The sequence below is a fragment of the Myiozetetes cayanensis genome, unplaced genomic scaffold (genome assembly GCF_022539395.1).
Source record: "Myiozetetes cayanensis isolate MyiCay16 unplaced genomic scaffold, myiCay2020 scf247, whole genome shotgun sequence".
Taxonomy (NCBI): Eukaryota; Metazoa; Chordata; class Aves; order Passeriformes; family Tyrannidae; genus Myiozetetes; species Myiozetetes cayanensis.
This window is the reverse complement of record NW_026087464.1, coordinates 44,133-64,790: the sequence shown is the minus strand read 5'-3', so window position 1 is coordinate 64,790 and position 20,658 is coordinate 44,133. Positions and strand designations below refer to the sequence as shown.

The window sequence follows — 20,658 nt, the reverse complement described above, 5'->3', positions numbered from 1 at the left end:
GGGGTTTGTGTTTATATAAATGGGTTAGTGTAGAGGAGTTTAATCAACAGAAAATGGCGGTAAATTGATGTTCATTTCAATGACTCGAAATTGAAATTTACGTTATGATTTATGGGTTTGTGTTTGTGTAAATGGATTAGTGTAGAGGAGTTTAATCAACAGAAAATGGCGGTAAATTGATGTGCACTTCAATGAATTGAAATTGAAATTTACATTATGATTTATGGGTTTGTGTTTATATAAATGGGTTAGTGTAAAGGAGTTTAGTCTACGGAAAATAACAGTTATATATCAATATTTCGATATATTCCAGTGGGGCTGTAAATTGATCTTAATTTACATAAATTCAAATTGAAATTTACATTCTGATTTATGGATTTGTGTTTATATAAATGTGTTAATATAAAGGAGTTTAATCTTTAATCTACAGGAGATGACGGTTATATATTGATACTTTGATATGTTACAGCCGGCCTGTAAATTAACGTTCATTGACACGAATTTAAATTGAAATTTACGTTACAATTTATAAATTCCTGTGTATGTAAATGTGTTAGTAGAAAGGAGTTTAATCTATGGAAAATTGTGGTTATATGTTGATATTTTGATACATTACAACGAGGCTGTAAATTGATGTTCACTTGAATGAATTGAAATTGAAATTTACATTACGATTTACGGGTTTGTGTTTGTGTAAATGGATTGGTGTGAAGGAGTTTAATCTACGGAAAATGGCGGTAAATTGATGTGCACTTCAATGAATTTAAATTGAAATTTACATTATGATTTACGGGTTTGTGTTTGTGTAAATGGATTGGTGTAAAGGAGTTTAATCTACGGAAAATGGCGGTAAATTGATGTGCACTTCAATGAATCGAAATTGAAATTTACATTATGATTTATGGATTTTTAGTTTTATAGATGTGTTAATAGAAAGGAGTTAAATCAACAGAAAATGGCGGTAAATTGATGTGCACTTCAATGACTCGAAATTGAAATTTACATTACGATTTATGGATTTGTGTTTATATAAATGTGTTAATATGAAGGAGTTTAATCTACAGGAAATGGATAGTGATTATATATCAATATTTCGCTATATTCCAGCAGGGCTGTAAATTGATCTTCATTTACATGAATTTAAATTGAAATTTACATTGCAATTTATAAATTTCTATTTACATAAATGTATTAGTATAGAGAAGGATTAGTAGGATTAGTATAAAGGAGTTTAATCTACAGAAAATAGATGGTGGTTATATATCGATATTTCGATGTATTACACCTAGGTTGTAAATTGATATTAATTTACACAAATTTAAATTGAAATTCACATTATGATTTATAGGTATGTAGTTATATAAATGGATTAGTATAAAGTGATTATATATTATATATATTTATTTATACACAGATATATATTTTTATAGATGATATACTATTTATATATAGATTATATATTTATAAATAATATATATTTTATATATTATATGTTATATCTTATTTATATATAATATATATATTATATTTAGCAGCTGAAAATTTATTGACAGTGCCCTATAAATATGTTTTCTATTTTAATACTGTAGTTGTACATTACTTATAATGGCATTATTATTATTTTATTGTAGTTGTAGAACATACAGATTTCTCTATCATCTTATAATATATAAATATATATAAATATATAAATATATAAATATATAAATATATAAATATATAAATATATAAATATATAAAAATATATAAATATATACAAATAATATAAATATATAAATATATAAATATATAAATATATATAAATATAGATTTCTACATTTTATAATTATTCATATTATAATTAACACATTATTGACACCTTTTTTATGTGTTATTACTACACCTTTATGATTTTTTGATTTATATATATATTTATATATTTATATATTTTTATATATATTATATATTACACATTTAATTTATTTATATATAGTAATATTAATATTATTGCATATCAATGTATTATCTTGTAATCTATAAATTAATATTAATAATGATATTGACATGTTCATATAGATCAATATTAATACTCTCATTAGCATATATATTATTATATATATGAATATATGTATATTATTATAATATGCAATATGTATTATAATCTTTAATGTGTAATATATGACAATAAAAGATATAATACTATAATAATATATAATTTAAAAATACCTAATTTATACTATACAATATGTAAAATATAATGTATACAATACATCTCATTATATTATTATTATTTATTAATATATATATTATATATAAATATATATAAAATATATATACATATATATACATCTCATTATATTATTATATATTTTATATATATTATATATAAATATATATAAAATATATATACACATATATACATCTCATTATATTATATATCTTATATATATTATTATTTTACATTGTATTATATATATTATATATTATATATATTATATATAATATTATATATATTATTATATATAATTATATATATTATATATAAAATATATAATATATTATATTAATTTTAATAATATTAATATAATATTATATTCTATATAATAATATGTAATCTAAGAATATATATAATAATATATAATAATACATAATATATTAACATAATAATATTAATATTATATATATTATATTATTATATATTATATATTATATATTATATAATTATATATTCTATGTAATTAATATAATAAGAATTAGGAATTAAAAATAGAAATATATAGAGTTATAGTTATAATTATAATTATATAATATATATTCGAATATCCAACATACAATACCTTCTATCAATCACATATTACAGAAGTCAACAACACACATTAACAAGAGCAACTTTATATATATAAAATAATAATACTATTATTAATAATAATATTAATGAATAATGAAAATATAGGAAATAAAACGACGAAAATAATAATAAAAAATTTTAAAAAATATTAAAAAATGAAAGAATTACCCATGCTAATAATAATAATAATGAAAATATAGGAAATAATAACGACAAAAATAATAATAAAAAATTAAAAAAAATAAAAATTTAAAGATTTACCCACACAAGTATTTTTCAGTGAGCTGTAAATGAATCTCCCTGCAGGTGGCCGAGGTGCAGGGGTTGCAGCTGCCCCTGGGTGAGTCCTTCACCCTCCTGTGGTCGATGGGGACGAGGGAAAACGAGCGCTTCGATTGCCACCCCAACCCCGGAGCCTCCCGAGAGAGCTGCGAGAGCCTCGGCTGCGTCTGGAACGTGAGGATGGAGGGGGGGGGAAAATCTTGGGAAGAGCAAAAATTCCTGGAAAAATTCAATTTAAAAAAAAGGGGGAAAAATTGGAAAAAATTTGAATTTTATGAGGTTTTTTTTGGTGGGGAATTTAAGGGGGGAAAGGAAAGTTTGGGGGGTGGGAGTTTGTGGGATGGTAAATTTGGTGGGGGGAAATGGTTATGGAAAGGGGGAGGTCGAGGAAGGAGAAAATAGGGAAGAAAATAGAAATTTAAAATAAAAAAATTAAAATTATTAAAAAAAAGGTTTAAAAAAATGGAGTGAAATGGAAAAATCTATAAAGATATAAATACGTGAATATAAAAATGTTTTAAATTATAAAATATGAATATATAAAAATATAATTATATAGAAATACAGAAATATATAAATATATCAAAATACATCGATATAAAAATGCATATAAAAATATAAAATATAAAAATATATAAACATTAAAATCTATAAAGATATAAATACATGAATACAAAAATATTTTAAATTATAAAATATAAATATATAAAGAAATGACTATATAGAAATACATAACCACATAAGATTATGAAAAAAATATATAAATATTCAAATATAACCAAAAATTTCAGAAACTTTCACTTTTCAAACATTTCCTCCTGACAAACCTCCCCCTTCTCCACTTTTTTTGGCCCTCCACAGATATTTTTTTTCCCTTTCAGAATTTTCTCCGAATTTTTAATTTTAATTTTTTATTTTTCTTATTTTTTAATTATTTTTCTTTTTTTATTATTTTTATTTTTATTTTTAATTTTTTATTTTTATTATTTTTTAATTTTTATTTTTTAATTTTTAATTTTTTAATTTTTAATTTTTTTTACAATTTCATTTTTTAATTTTTAATTTTAATTTTAATTTTTAAATTTTTTAATTTTTAATTTTTTAATTTTTAATTTTAATTTTTAATTTTAATTTTTAATTTTTAATTTTAATTTTAATTTTTACCATTTCATTTTTAATTTTTAAAATTTTTTATTTTTAAAATTTTTAAAATTTCTTTATTTTTTACAATTTCATTTTTTAATTTTTAAATTGTTTATTTTTTAAATTTTTAAAACTTTTATTTTCACAATTTATTTTAATTTTAAAATCTTTTATTTTAATTTTAGAATTTTTATTTTTACAATTTCATTTTTAATTTTAAATTTTCTTTTTTAAATCTTTAAAATTTTCTTATTTTTACCATTTCATTTTAATTTTAAATTTTTAATTTTTAAATTTTAAAATTTCTTTATTTTTACAATTTCATTTTTAATTTTTTAAATTGTTTATTTTTATATTTTTAATTTTTATTTTTAATTCATTTCTTAATTTTTATTATTTTTATTTTTTAATTTTTTAATTTTTTATTTTTGCAATTTCATTTTTTAATTTTTAATTTTTTTTAAAATTTTTAAAATTTTCTTATTTTTTACCATTTCATTTTTTAATTTTTAAATTGTTTATTTTTTAATTTTTAAAATTTTCTTATTTTTTACAATTTCATTTTTAATTTTTAAAATTTTTAATTTTTAAATTTTTAAAATTTTCTTATTTTTTACAACTTCATTTTTTAATTTTTAATTTATTTTTTAATATTTAAATTTTTTTACAATTTCATTTTTTATTTTTTATTTTTTTTATTTTTTAATTTTTAAATTTTTTTTACAATTCCATTTTTTAATTTTTAATTTTTTTATTTTTAAATTTTTTATTTTTTAATTTTTTATTTTTTAATTTTTATATTTTTATTTTTTATTTTTTAAAATTTAATTTTTTAATTTTTAAAATTTCTTTTTATTTTTTATAATTTTTTTTTTGAGAGTTAAAAACCGAAAGAAAAGTTCTAAAACAGAAACAAAAAAATTTGTGAAACTCCCCCCCCCCAAAAAAAAAAATCGACAGAAAATTAACAATGGACAAAGACCCCACCAAAAAAATCGACGGAAAATCGACAATCGACAAAGAAAATCTTCACATTTTCCCCAATCGACGAACAAAGCTGTCAATTTCAGGGGTGGAAATAATTGACGGAAAGAAAACAACCCCTGACACTTCCACACTTCCCTCCCCCCCAGGAAAGCACTTCCACTTCCGGCGTCCCCTTCTGCCACTACCCCGGCCCCGGGAGCGGGTACCGCGCCATCGACGTCCGGTACGGCCCCGATGGCGTCACCGCCGACGTCACCTGCGACGGGTGCGGCCCCGGAGCCGCCGCCGGCGTCACCGAGCCCGTGGGGACGCTGAGGGTGGAGGCGACGTTCCACACCGACCACCTGCTGCAGTTCAAGGTGGGGAATTGATCGGGGGGGGATTAATTGATTAGTTGGGGGTTGTTGATTGATTAGTTGGGGTTCCACACCGACCACCTGCTGCAGTTCAAGGTGGGGAATTGATCGGGTTTGGGGGGATTAATTGATTAGTTGTTGATTGATTAGTTGGGGTTCCACACCGACCACCTGCTGCAGTTCAAGGTGGGGAATTGATCGGGTGGGGAATTAATTGATTAGTTGGGGGTTGTTGATTGATTAGTTGGGGGTTGTTGATTGATTAGTTGGGGTTCCACACCGACCACCTGCTGCGCTTCAAGGTGGGGAATTGATCGGGTGGGGAATTAATTGATTAGTTGGGGGTTGTTGATTGATTAGTTGGGGTTCCACACTGACCACCTGCTGCAGTTCAAGGTGGTGGAATTCATTGGGTGGGGGATTAATTGATTAGTTGGGGGTTGTTGATTGATTAGTTGGGGTTGTTGATTGATTAGTTGGGGTTCCACACCGACCACCTGCTGCGCTTCAAGGTGGGGAATTGATCGGGTGGGGATTAATTGATTAGTTGGGGGTTGTTGATTGATTAGTTGGGGTTCCACACCGACCACCTGCTGCAGTTCAAGGTGGGGAATTGATCGGGGGGGGGATTAATTGATTAGTTGGGGGTTGTTGATTGATTAGTTGGGGTTCCACACCGACCGCCTGCTGCGGTTCAAGGTGGGGAATTGATCGGGTGGGGGATTAATTGATTAGTTGGGGGTTGTTGATTGATTAGTTGGGGTTCCACACCGACCACCTGCTGCAGTTCAAGGTGGGGAATTGATCGGGTGGGGATTAATTGATTAGTTGGTTGGATTGATTAGTTGGGGTTCCACACCGACCACCTGCTGCAGTTCAAGGTGGTGAATTGATCGGGTTTGGGGGGTTAATTGATTAGTTGTTGATTGATCAGTTGGGGTTCCACACCGACCACCTGCTGCAGTTCAAGGTGGGGAATTGATCGGGTGGGGATTAGTTGATTGGTTGGGGGTTAATTGATTGATTGGTGGGGTTCAACTGACCTACTGCAGTTACTGATTGGTTGGGGGGTTAATTGATTGGTTGGGGTGGTTAATTGATTGGGTGGGGGTTTAATTGATTGGGTGGGGGTTTAATTGATTAGTTGGGGTTGGTAATTGATTAGTTGGGGGTTAATTGATTGGTTGGGGGTTGTTGATTGATTAGTTGGGGGGTTAATTGATCGGGTGGGGTTGTTAATTGATTAGTAGGGGTTTTTAATTGATTAGTTGGTGGGGTTAATTGGTTGGTTGGGGGTTAATTGATTGGTTGGGGGTTAATTGGTTGGGTGGGATTGTTAAATGATTAGTTGGAGGGGTTAATTGATTAGTTGGGGTTGTTAATTGATTAGTTGGGGTTGTTAATTCATTAGTTGGGGTTGTTAATTGATTAGTTGGGGTTGTTAATTGATTGGTTGGCGGGGTTAATCAGTTGGTTGGGGGTTAATTGGTTGGGTGGGGGGTTAATTGATTAGTTGGCGTTGTTGATTGATTGGTTGGGGGTTAATTGACTGGCTGGGTGTTAATGGATTAGTTAGGGGGTTAATTGATTGGGTGGGGTTGTCAATTGATTAGTAGGTGTTTTTAATTGATTAGTTGATTAGTTGGGTTAATTGATTGGTTGGGGGGTTAATTGATTGGTTGGGGGGTTAATTGATTGGTTGGGGTGGTTAATTGATTGGTTGGGGGGTTAATTGGTTGGTTGGGGGGTTAATTGATTGGGTGGGGGGTTAATTGATTAGTTGGGGGTTAATTGATTGGGTGGGGTTGTCAATTGATTAGTAGGTGTTTTTAATTGATTAGTTGGTGGGGTTAATTGATTGGTTGGGGGGTTAATTGATTAGTTAGGGGGTTAATTAATTAATTGGTGGATGTTAATTGATTAGTTGGGTGGTTAATTGATTGGATGGTGGTTGATAGCTGATTAGTTGGGGATGTTAATTGATTAGTTGGGGGTTGTTAATTGATTGGGTGGGGTGGTTAATTGATTAGTTGTGGTTTTTGATTGATTAGTTGGGGTGGTTAAATGATTAGTTGGGGGCTGTTAATTGATTAGTTGGGGGGTTAATTGATTAGTTGGGGGTTAATTGATTAGTAGGTGTTGTTAATTGATTAGTTGGCGGGGTTAATTCACTGGTTCAGGGGTTAATTGGTTAGTTGGGGGGTTAATTGATTAGTTGGGGGGTTAATTGATTAGTTGGGGGTTAATTGATTAGTAGGTGTTGTTAATTGATTAGTTGGCGGGGTTAATTGATTGGATGGGGGTTGTTAATTGATTAGTTGGGGTTGTTAATTGATTGGGTGGGGGTTAATTGATTGGTTGAGGGTTGTTAATTGATTAGTTGGGGGTTGGTAATTGATTAATTTGGGGGTTAATTGATTGGGTGGGGTTGTTAAATGATTAGTTGGGGGGTTAATTGATTAGTAGGTGTTGTTAATTGATTAGGTGGGGTTGTCAGTTGATTAGTTGGGGTTGTTGATTGATTAGTTGGGTTGTTAATTCATTAGTTGGGGTTGTTAATTGATTGGTTGGGGTGGTTAATTGTTTGGTTGGAGGGTTGTTGATTGGTTGGGGTGGTAAATTGGTTAGTTGGGGTAGTTAATTGATTAGTTGAGGGTTAGTTAATTGATTGGGTGGGATTGCTAATTGATTGGTTGGGGTTAATTGATTAGTTGGGGGGTTAATTGATTGGGTGGGATTGTTGAGTGATTAATTGGTGACTGTTAATTGATTAGTTGGGGATTCATTGATTGATTGGTTGGGGTGTTAATTGATTAGTTGGGGGTTGTTAATTGATTAGTGTATTTATATATTTATATATTTATGTATTAATATATTTATATATATTTATATGTAATATATATTTATATATTTATTTATTTTAGATGAACAATATATATAATAAATATTTATAATGCACATAAATCAATAACACATATATATTTAAATATATATGTATATATGTATATATATGTATTTATATATTTATATATTTCTGTATAAATATGTATATATTTATGTATATATTTATATATGTATATAAATGTATTTACATATTTACATATTTCTGTATAAATATGTATATATTTATGGATATATATTTATATATGTATATAAATCTATTTATATATTTCCATATTTCTGTATAAATATATATATTTATGTATATATATTTATATAGGTATATAAATGTCTTTATATATTTACATATTTCTGTATAAATATATATATTTATGTATATATATTTATATATGTATATAAATGTATTTATATACTTCTGTATAAATATGTATATATTTATGTATATATATTTATATATCTGTATATAAATGTATTTATATATTTATCTATTTCTGTATAAATATGTATATATTTCTGTATATATATATTTATATATGTATATAAATGTATTTATATATTTATCTATTTCTGTATAAGTATGTATATATTTATATATATGTATACAAATGTATTTATATATTTATATATTTTTGTATTTATAAATTTATTTATATCTATTTTTATAAACATGTACATATATTTATATATTTATATGTATTTATATATTTATATATATTTATATATTTATATCTATTTTACACAATTATATATGCATATATAATATATAATTATATAACTTAGATTATAAGGGGACTCCCCAAACTTTTAATTAACTGTGAGAAATAATTAAATTAATCAGCATTTTCAACCAGGCAAAATCGCCACCATCTTCCCCCTCCTTAATTAAATCGCTTTTAATTGGATTTAATCATCTGATAATTTACGGTGCCAGATCTTCGACACCTCCCGGCGTCGTTACGAGGTGCCGGTGCCTCTGACGCTGCCGGCGGCACCGGAAGCGTCGATGGAAGGCCGGCTCTATGACGTCACCATCCAGGACGAGCCCTTCGGGGTCCAAGTGCGACGTCGCAGCAGCGGCACCGTCATGTGAGCCCCTCCCCCCCCTTTTCATCCCCAGAATCCCGAAGGTTTCATTTCGGATTCCATCAGAATTTTAATTTAATTTCTTTTTGTTTTAAATTTTTGAATTTCTTTAAAATGTTTTAAATTTTTTTTATTTTTTTTTTTAATTTCGTCATTCAGGATTTTGGAATCAATTCACTATTTTTTTTTCTCCATCTTTTTCTGTTTTTAAATTTCCATTCAACTTTTTTGGTTTTCCTTCCGATTTTTGGGGGTCTTTTTACCCTTTTCTCCTATTTTTATGTTTTCCTCCCATTTTTGCTCTTTTTTTTGCATTTTCCTCCTTTTTTTTTTGCATTTTCCTCCCTTTTTTTTTGCCCTACTTTTAATTTTCTCTGATTTTGGCCTTATTTTTCCATTTCCTCCCATTTTGGCCTTATTTTTCCATTTACCTCTATTTTTGCCCCATTTTTTCATTTTCCCCCTATTTTTGCTCCATTTTACCTTTTTTCTCCTATTTTTACCCCATTTTTGCATTTACCTCTCCTTTTTACCTTATTTTTGCATTTTCCCCCTATTTTTGCCTCATTTTTGCATTTCCCTCCCATTTTCCTCCCATTTTTGCATTTTTTTCTCCTATTTTTGCCCCATTTTTGTATTTCCCTCCTATTTTTGCCCTATTTCTGAATTTCCTCTGATTTTTGCCCAATTTTTGCATTTTCCTCCCATTTTCCTCCCACTTTTGCATTTTCCCCCATTTTTGCCCCAATTTTGCATTTTCCTCACATTTTTGCCCTATTTTTGAATTTTCTCTGATTTTGGTTTTATTTTTCCATTTCCTCCCATTTTTGCCTTATTTTTCCATTTGCCCCTTTTTTTGCCCCATTTTTTCATTTTTCTCCTATTTTTCCCCTATTTTTCATTTTTTTTGTCCCATTTTTGCTTTATTTTGCATTTACCTCCCCTTTTTACCTTCTTTTTGCATTTTTACCCCCTTTTTACCTTCTTTTTGCATTTTTCCCCATTTTTGCCTTATTTTTGCATTTCCCCCCCATTTTTACCCCATTTTTGCATTTCCCTCCTATTTTTACCCCATTTCTGAATTTCCCTCCTATTTTTACCCTATTTCTGAATTTCCTCTGATTTTTGCCTTTTTTTACATTTTTACCTTATTTTTACCCCATTTATGCATTTTTCTCCTATTTTTACCCCATTTCTGAATTTCCCTCCTATTTTTACCCTATTTCTGAATTTCCTCTGATTTTTGCCTTTTTTTACATTTTTACCTTATTTTTGCTCTATTTCTGCATTTTCCTCCTGATTTTGCCCAAGTTTTGCATTTTCTTCTATTTTTGCCCCATTTTTGCATTTTTCTCCTATTTTTCCAGATTTTTTCCTCCCATTTTTTCCCCATTTTTGCTCTATTTTTATATTTTCCTTCTATTTTTGCCCCATATTTGCATTTTCTTCCCATTTTTGCCCTATTTCTGATTTTCCTCTGATTTTTGCCTTTTCTTTTCGCATTTTTCTCCTATTTTTGCCCCATTTTTGCCTTTTTCTCTTATTTCTGCCCGCTATTTTTGCATTTCCCTCCCATTTTTGCATTTTCCACCTATTGTTGCCTTATTTTTGCATTTCCCTCCCATTTTCCTCCCATGTTTGCATTTTCCCCCATTTTTACACCATTTTTGCATTTCCTCCCATTTTTGCCCCATTTTTTACATTTCCCTCCCATTTTTGACCCATTTTTCTATTTCCCTCCCATTTTGCCTTATTTTTCCATTTGTCCCCATTTTTGCCCATTTTTGCATTTCCCTCTATTTTTTTAGTCCCATTTAATCTCATTTTTTAATTTTTTTACCCTATTTCTCCTCTAAATTTGTCGTTTTATTCTTATTTTTCCATTTCCCCCTCTTTCCCCCTTTTCCCCATTTCAATAATTTTCCACCCATTTTTACATTCCCTTTATTTTTTGACTTTCCCTTTTCCCTTCCTATTTTCATTAATTTAACCCCATTTTTGTATCTTTTTCCTCATTTTTTGTATATTTTTTTGCCCACATTTTTATATTTTTACCAAATTTACCCCATTTTTCTCCCAATTTCCCAGCTGGGATTCGCAGCTGCCGACCTTCACCTTCACCGACATGTTCATCCAGATCTCCACCCGCCTTCCATCAGCGAACATTTACGGCTTCGGCGAATCGGAGCACCCGTCCTTCCGCCACGACCTCAACTGGCACACCTGGGGGATGTTCACCAGGGACCAGCCCCCCGGGGTGAGGGCAGGGAAAACCCCAACATTTGGGATTTGCCACAGGGAAATGCATCCCAACCCAACCCATCCCAACCCAACCCATCCCAACCCAATCCATCTCAACCCAACCCATCCCAACACAACCCATCCCAACCCAACCCATCCCAAACCATCCTATCCCAACCCATCCCAACTCATCCCAACTCAACCCAATTCATCCAACCAACCATCCCATCCCAACCCATCCCAACCCAACCCATCCAGCCCAACTGATCCCAACCCATTCCAACTCATCCCAACCCATCCCATCCCAACCCATCCCAACCAATCCATGCCATCTCAACACAACCCAACTGATCTCAACCCAACCCATCCTAGCTCCCATCCCAGCTCAACCATCCCATCCCATCCCATCCAATCCCATCCCAACCCATCCCATCCCAACTCAGCCAATCCCAGCCATCCCAACCCATCCCATCCCAACCCAACCATCTCAGCCCATCTCAACCCATCCCATCCCAACTCCCATCCCAATCCAGCCCATCCCATCCCATCCCAACTCAACCAATCCCAACCCATCATCCATCCCAGCCCAACCCATCCCATCAACCCATCCCATCCCATCCCATCCCATCCCAACCCATCCCATCCCATCCCATCCAAACTCATCCCATCCCAGCCATCCCAACCCAACCCATCCCATCCCATCCCAACCCAACCATCCCATCCCATCCCAACCAAACTCATCCCATCCCAACCCATCCCAACCCAACCCATCCCATCCCATCCCAACCCATCCCATCCATCCCAATCAACTCATCCATCCCAACCCATCCCATCCCATCCCATCCCATCCCATCCCATCCCAACCAAACTCATCCCATCCCAACCCAACTCCACCAAACCCATCCCATCCCACCCCATCCCATCCCAACCCATCTCATCCCAACCCATCCCATCCCAACCCAATGCAACCCATCCCATTCCATCCAATCCAAAGTCATCCCAACTCATCCCAACCCAACCCATCCCATCCCATCCCATCCCATCCCAACCCAACCCATCCCATCCATCCCATCCCATCCCATCCCATCCCATCCCATCCCATCCCATCCCATCCCATCCCATCCATCCCATCCCATCCCATCCCATCCCATCCCATCCCATCCCATCCCATCCTCCTCCTCATCCCCTTCCATCCCATCCCATCCCATCCCATCCCATCCCATCCCATCCCATACCAAATCATTTGATCCCAACCCAACCCAACGCAACCCATCCCATCTCATCCAATCCAAACTCATCCCAACTCATCCCAACCCATCCCAACCCAACCCAACTCAACCCAACTCATGCCAGCTGAGACCAACTCAGCCCATCCCAACTCAAACCGATCCATCTCAGCTCAAACCGACCCATCTCAACTCAAACCGACCCATCTCAACTCAAACCGACCCATCTCAACTCAAACCGACCCATCTCAACTCAAACCAACCCATCTCAACTCAAACCAATCCAACCCAACCCAACTCAACTCAACCCAACCCAACCCATCCCAACCCATCCCATCCCATCCCAACCCAAACCGTCCAAACCCAACCCATCCAATCCCAACCCAACCCATCCCATCCCAAACAAACTCATCCCATCCCAACCCAACCCAACACAACCCAACCCATCCCAACTCATCCCATCCCATCCCATCCCATCCCAACCCATCCCATCCCAACCCAACTCAACCCAAACCAATCCAACCCATTCCATCCCAACTCAGCCCAGCCCAACCCATCCCAACTCATCTCAACCCAACTCATCCCAACCCAACTCAACCCAACCCATTCCAACCCATTCCAACTCAACCCATCCCAACTTAACCTGACCCATCTCAACTCAACACAACCCAACCCAACCCATCCCAACTCAACTCAACTCAACCCAATCCAACCCATCCCAACCCATCCAAACCAAACCCATGCCAGCTGAGACCAACCCAACTCATCCCAACTCAAACCAACCCATCTCAACCCATCCCATCCCAACCCAACCCATCCCATCCAAACTCGTCCCAATCCAACCAATCCCAATTCAACCATTCTATCCCATCCCATCCCATCCCATCCCATCCCATCCCATCCCATCCCATCCCATCCCATCCCATCCCATCCCATCCCATCCCATCCATCCATCCCATCCCATCCCATCAATCCCATCCCATCCCATCCCATCCCATCAATCCCATCCCATCCCATCCCATCCATCCCATCCCATCCCATCCCATCCCATCCCATCCCATCCCATCCCATCCCAACCCTCCACCCCAACACCCTCATTTCTCCGATCATTTCCAATAATCGACATCAATTAAACCACGACCCCTAAACCCCCCAAAACCCAGACCATTTTCCCGCCTCTTCCTGCCGGAAATCCTGGAATTTTTCCCTTCCCGCAGTACAAGCTGAACTCCTACGGCTTCCACCCCTTCTACATGGCCTTGGAAGACGACGGCAACGCCCACGGGGTCCTCCTGCTCAACAGCAACTCCATGGGTACCAAAAAACCCCCAAAATTCAGGAATTTTACCCAAATCTTCAATTTTTACCTTAAATTTAGAGCTGGGGGTGTCCCAATTGACACATCTGTCAATAATTCATCATGTAGATGTCACTTTTCAACCGACCCCTGCCCTCACCTACCGCACCACGGGGGGGATCCTGGATTTCTACGTGGTCCTGGGGCCGACGCCGGAGGAGGTGGTGCAGGAATACACCCAGGTGAGGGCAATTCCTGGGGAATTTGGGGTTTTAGTTGGGATTTTAAATTAATTTTGGGGTTTTTTAATTAATTTTGGGGTTTTATTTGAGGTTTTTTAGGTTTCTTTTGTGTGTTTTTGGGAGGGGGATTTTTATTTTTTTTTTTTTTTGGATTCTTGGGTTTTGGGGGGATTTCTCAGGGTTTTTTTGGTGATAATTCTTTATTATTATTTATTACTTTATTTTTAAATTATTTTTTATTATTGTTTGTTATATTGTTTTATTTTGTTTCTTAATTATTTTTTATTATTATTAATTTTTTAAAAAATTATTTTTATTATTATTTATTCCTTTTTTTAAAAATTATTTTTATTATTATTTATTCCTTTTTTAAAAAATTATTTTTTATTATTATGCATTTTTTTAAAATCATTTATTTTTAAGTATTATTTCTGACATTATTTTTAAATTATTTAAAATATTCCCTTTTCATAATTTTCTTTTATTTTTTATTATTTTTAAATTTTATTATTTTATATTTTATATTGTTTTAGGGGTGGGGCTTTGTGTTTTTTTAACTTTTTTATTATTATTGCTGACATTATTTTAAATTATTTTAAATATTTCTCTTTCTTATAATTTCCTTCTATTTTTTATTATTTTTGAATTTTTTTTTTTGGTGGGTGGTGTTTTATGCTTTTTATTTTTTTTATTATTATTTCTTAAATTTTTTAAAAACTATTTGAAATATTTTCCTTTTTTAATATATCCTGTGATTTGCAAAAGGGAGTTTATTTGGGATTTTTTTGGGGAGTTTTTTTTTTCAGATTTTTAAAAAAATTTTAATATTTAATTTTTAATATTTCAATGATTATATTATATATATTATATAATAATTAAATTAAATAAATCAATATTAATATTAATTATATAATTATATAACAATAATATTATTAATAATAATATTATAATAATATGATTAATATTATATAATAATGAATTATTAATATATTAATAAGAAATATTAATAATTAAATATAACCCATAAAATCAAAAATATTAATTAACAACATTAATTACCAGCACTAAATAAACATTAATAATAAATCTTACAATTAATTTAATTTTACTTATTTAAATTTATTTTTAATATTTTATTTTGGTGTTTTTTCGGTGTTGGGGGCACTGAATTTTTCTGCTTTTCTACCATTTTTTTTCCCCCCCTTTCTTTTCCTTTGCTCTTTTCCATTCTAACCTCATTTTTTTTGCTGTTTGATGTGTCTTTATTCCCAAATTTTCCTAAATTTTCCCAAATTTCCCCCTCCCAGCTGATAGGAAGGCCCGTCCTGCCCCCCTACTGGGGCTTGGGCTTCCAACTTTGCCGTTACGGCTACGAGAACGACTCCGAAATCGCCCAACTGGTGCAGGACATGAACCGAGCCCAGATCCCACTGGTAAATTCAATTTACAACTTTTTGGGGGTCAAACCGGGAAAATTCGGGCCGGGAGGGGGGTCACAGGTTGAGTTTTTCCCTAATTCTTGCAATATAATATTTATATAATTTATATTATATATTATATTATATAATTTATAATATTTTTATAATAATTTGCAAATATATATTTTTATATTTATATTATTTTTATTTATGTAAATATTTAGTTATTTTTTATATTTATATAATATATTATATATAATATATACGTTATGTTATATATACAATATATATATTATATATAGTATATTATAAAACTAATATGTTTATACATTATATAGTATACTATTTATAATATTATAAAAAAGATATACCCGTGGTCTAGATATTTTTATTTATTTTATTTATATTTATATTTATATTTATATTTGTATTTATATTTATATTTGTAATTATATTTATTTCTATTTTATATTTATATTTTTAATTACATTTATATTCCTATTTATAGTTGTAGTTAGTTATATTTATAGTTATATTTATGTTTATAGTTATATGTGTAGTTATAGTTATATTTGTATTTATATTTAATTTTATATTTATATTTGTATTTATATTTATTTCTATTTTATATTTCTATTTCTGTTTATATTTATATTTATAATTGTATTTGTATTTATATTTAATTTTATATTTCTATTTCTATTTCTATTTCTAATTACATTTATATTTATATTCATATTTATAGTTAGATTTATAATTATACTTATGTTTATAGTTATATGTGTATTTATATATATATTTATATATTGGTATATGTATCTATTTATATTTATATATATTTATATTTCTATTTCTATTTCTATTTCTATTTCTATTTCTATTTCTATTTCTATTTCTATTTCTATTTTATTTGTTTCTAGATGCATTTATATTTATATTAATATTTATAGTTGTATGTCTATTTATATTTATATTTATATTTATATTTATATTTATATTTATATTTATATTTATATTTATATTTACATTTATAGTTTAGTTATAGTTATAGCTATAATTGTATTTGTATTTATATTTAATTTTATATTTGTATTTATATTTATATTTGTAATTATATTTATTTCTATTTTATATTTATATTTTTAATTACATTTATATTCCTATTTATAGTTGTAGTTGTAGTTAGTTATATTTATTTTTATAGTTATGTTTATAGTTATAGGTGTAGTTATATTTATATTTATATATTTATATATTTATGTATTTATATTTGTATTTATATTTACTTCTGTTTTATATTTGTATTTATATTTATATTTAATTTTATATTTATATTTGTATTTATATTTACTTCTATTTTATATTTATATTTATATTTATATTTATATTTATATTTATATTTATATTTATATTTATATTTATATTTATATTTACTTCTATTTTATATTTATATTTATATTTATATTTATATTTATATTTATATTTATATTTTTATATTTTTATATTTATATTTATAATAAAATTATAATTATACTAACATGCATATTTCTATTTCTATTTCTATTTCCATTTGTTTTTACATTTACATTTATATTTATATCTGTATTTATATTTACATTTATATTTATATCTATATTTATATTTACATTTATTTTTATATTCCAATACATTTTTCCCTTCCTTTTTTTTAAATTTTTATTTTATATTTTATTTTTTAATATTTATTTTATATTTTATTTTATTTTATATTTATTTTATATTTATTTTTATTTTTCCCCGATTTCCCCCCCTCCAGGACGTGCAATATTCCGACATCGATTACATGGAGCGTCAATTGGATTTCACCCTCAGCCCCAAATTCCAGGGGCTCCCGGCGCTCGTCGATCAAATCCGGAGGGACGGGATGAGATTCGTCCTCATCCTGGTAAATTGACAATTTTAGGATGACTCCATCCAAAAATTAAACTCAATTAACCCCCAATTAAACTCAGTTAAACTCTGATTAAACTCAATTAAACGCTCGATTTAATTTTTAAAATGTAAATTAAATTGACGTGGAAATTTACCCGGAAGTGAAATTTGGAGATGGAAATTACAAGGTGAAAATCAGGTAGGAAAATTTTGGCTGAAAACGGAAATTTGGTTGGAAGGAGGAATGGAAAGGATAAAAAAATTGATGTTTAAATAGTAAAATAAATATTTAATTTCAATTTAATAATTTAATTACACTTAAATTAAAATTGGAATTTGAGTTCACCATTGTAATTCAATTTATTTCATGAAATGCTTAAAGTGTTTTAATTAAAATTCATTTAATTTTTAAGGAAATAGAAAAAAATAGAAAATTTAATTGAGTACTAAAAATATTTAAAGTATATCTTTCAATATTTATTTTAAATATTTTGATTATATAAATAATAAATCAAAGAAATATTACATAAAATTATTTAATACTAAGATTTCTGGTAATTAAATATATTTAATTGAATGATGAATTAACATTGAATCAGAATTTTAAGATTTACTCACAAATATATGATAATAAAAATCCTTATTTTAATTATATTTAATTAATTACAAATTGATATTTTGAATTACTGTTAATATCAGAATAATATTACTATTAAATTAATATTAAATAAATCAAAATTAGCACTTAAAGTGTTAATATTTCATATTAAAAATCTTTATATTAAATGCATGTAATTGAATGACAAATTGATTGGAATTCAAGAATCTCCTCAGGATTGTTTAATAATAAACTAAATAAAAAGAATAATAAATAAATAATAATAAATAAAAATAAAATAAAATAAATAAAATTTAATGAGTAATTTAATAATTAATTTAATAACTTCTTATATTGAATAGACTTCATTAATTACAAATTAATATGTTGAATTAGAGTGTTAATCTTAGATTAATATAACTATTAAATTACTATTAAATTAATCAAAATTACACTTAAAGTGTTAATATTTCATATTAAAAATCCTTATATTAAATGTAAATTGAATTAGAATTCTAGGATCTCCTCAGAATTGTTTAATAATAAAAATCTGGATATTTAAATATATTAATTGAAGAATTAACATTGAATGAGAATTTTAAGATTAAGAATTTTAAGATTTCCTCACAAGAATTTAAGAATTAATTTAATAATTAATTTAATAACTTCTTATATTAAATATACTTCATTAATTACAAATTAATATGTTGAATTAGAGTGTTAATATTAGATTAATATTACTAATAAATTACTATTAAATTAATCAAAATTAGAGTTAAAGTGTTAATATTTCATATTAAAAATCCTTATATTAAATGCATGTAATTAAATTACAAATTGATTGGAATTCAAGAATCTCCTCAGAATTAATAATAAAATAAATAAAAATAATAATAAATAAATAAAAATAAATAAAAATAAAATAAAATAAATAAAATTTAATGAGTAATTTAATAATTAATTTAATAACTTCTTATATTGAATATACTTCATTAATTACAAATTAATATGTTGAATTAGAGTGTTAATATTAGATTAATATTACTATTAAATTAATATTAAATAAATCAAAATTAGACTTAAAATGTTAATATTTCATATTAAAAATCTTTATAATAAATGGATGTAATTGAATTAGAAATTGAATTGGAATTCTAGGATCTCCTCAGAATTGTTTAATAATAAACTAAATAAAAATAATAATAAATAAATAATAATAAATAAAAAAATAATAAAATAAAATAAAATAATTTAATGACTAATTTAATAATTAATTTAATAACTTCTTATATTAAATATACTTCATTAATTACAAATTAATATGTTGAATTAGAGTGTTAATATTAGATTAATATTACTAATAAATTACTATTAAATTAATCAAAATTAACACTTAAAGTGTTAACATTTCATATTAAAAACCCTTATATTAAATGCAAATTGAATTAGAATTCTAGGATCTCCTCAGAATTGTTTAATAATAAAAATCTCGATATTTAAATATATTAATTGAAGTAAGAATATTAGATTAATATTCCTATTAAATTAATACTAAATAAATCAAAATTAGACTTAAAGTGTTAATATTTCATCTTAAAAATCCGTGATTTTTTAAATTAAATTTTTTAAAAATTTTTTTAAAATTAAATTTTTTTAAAAAATGAAATAATTAATGGAATAAATGTAATTAAATATTTTAATTTGGTTTTTCAGGACCCGGCCATCTCCGCCAACGAGACGGATTATTTACCATTCGAGAGGGGGAAGGAGCAGGACGTGTTCATCAAATATCCCAACAGCAGTGACATCATTTACGCCAAGGTGCTCCCAAAATCCGGTGATTTCACCCCAAATTTAATAAAAAAAAAAAAGAGTTTAATTCGATTTGGTGAAAAAAAAAAAGAGGGAGGTTTAATAAGGAAAAAAAGGTAAAAATTTGAAGTGAAATTTGAATTTTGGAGGGAATTAAAGGTTAAAAATGGAAAAAATTTTAAAGGAAATTAAAATTTTAAAATGGAATTAAAAATGAAAATGGAACTAGGATTTTTATATGGAATAAAATTTAGGAATGGAGGTTGAAAATGAAATTCAAATTGGAAAATGAAATTGAAATTGAAATTTAAGTTTAAATTGTAAGTTCAAAACA

At 29.0% G+C, this 20,658-nt stretch overlaps 1 protein-coding gene across 1 annotated transcript in view; it reads left to right on the top strand.

The window, feature by feature from the left end:
- The first annotated feature begins 731 nt into the window (after positions 1–731).
- Positions 732–20,658, top strand: part of LOC126642829 (maltase-glucoamylase-like) — a 52,794-nt gene continuing 32,867 nt past the window's right edge. The window contains exons 1-10 of the mRNA XM_050320784.1: positions 732–737; positions 3,128–3,283; positions 5,386–5,598; positions 9,428–9,582; positions 11,668–11,836; positions 14,264–14,360; positions 14,473–14,585; positions 15,893–16,018; positions 17,799–17,927; positions 20,226–20,333. Of these exons, the coding sequence (XP_050176741.1) occupies positions 732–737; positions 3,128–3,283; positions 5,386–5,598; positions 9,428–9,582; positions 11,668–11,836; positions 14,264–14,360; positions 14,473–14,585; positions 15,893–16,018; positions 17,799–17,927; positions 20,226–20,333 (1,272 nt within the window). The remainder of the gene's footprint in view (positions 738–3,127; positions 3,284–5,385; positions 5,599–9,427; positions 9,583–11,667; positions 11,837–14,263; positions 14,361–14,472; positions 14,586–15,892; positions 16,019–17,798; positions 17,928–20,225; positions 20,334–20,658) is intronic.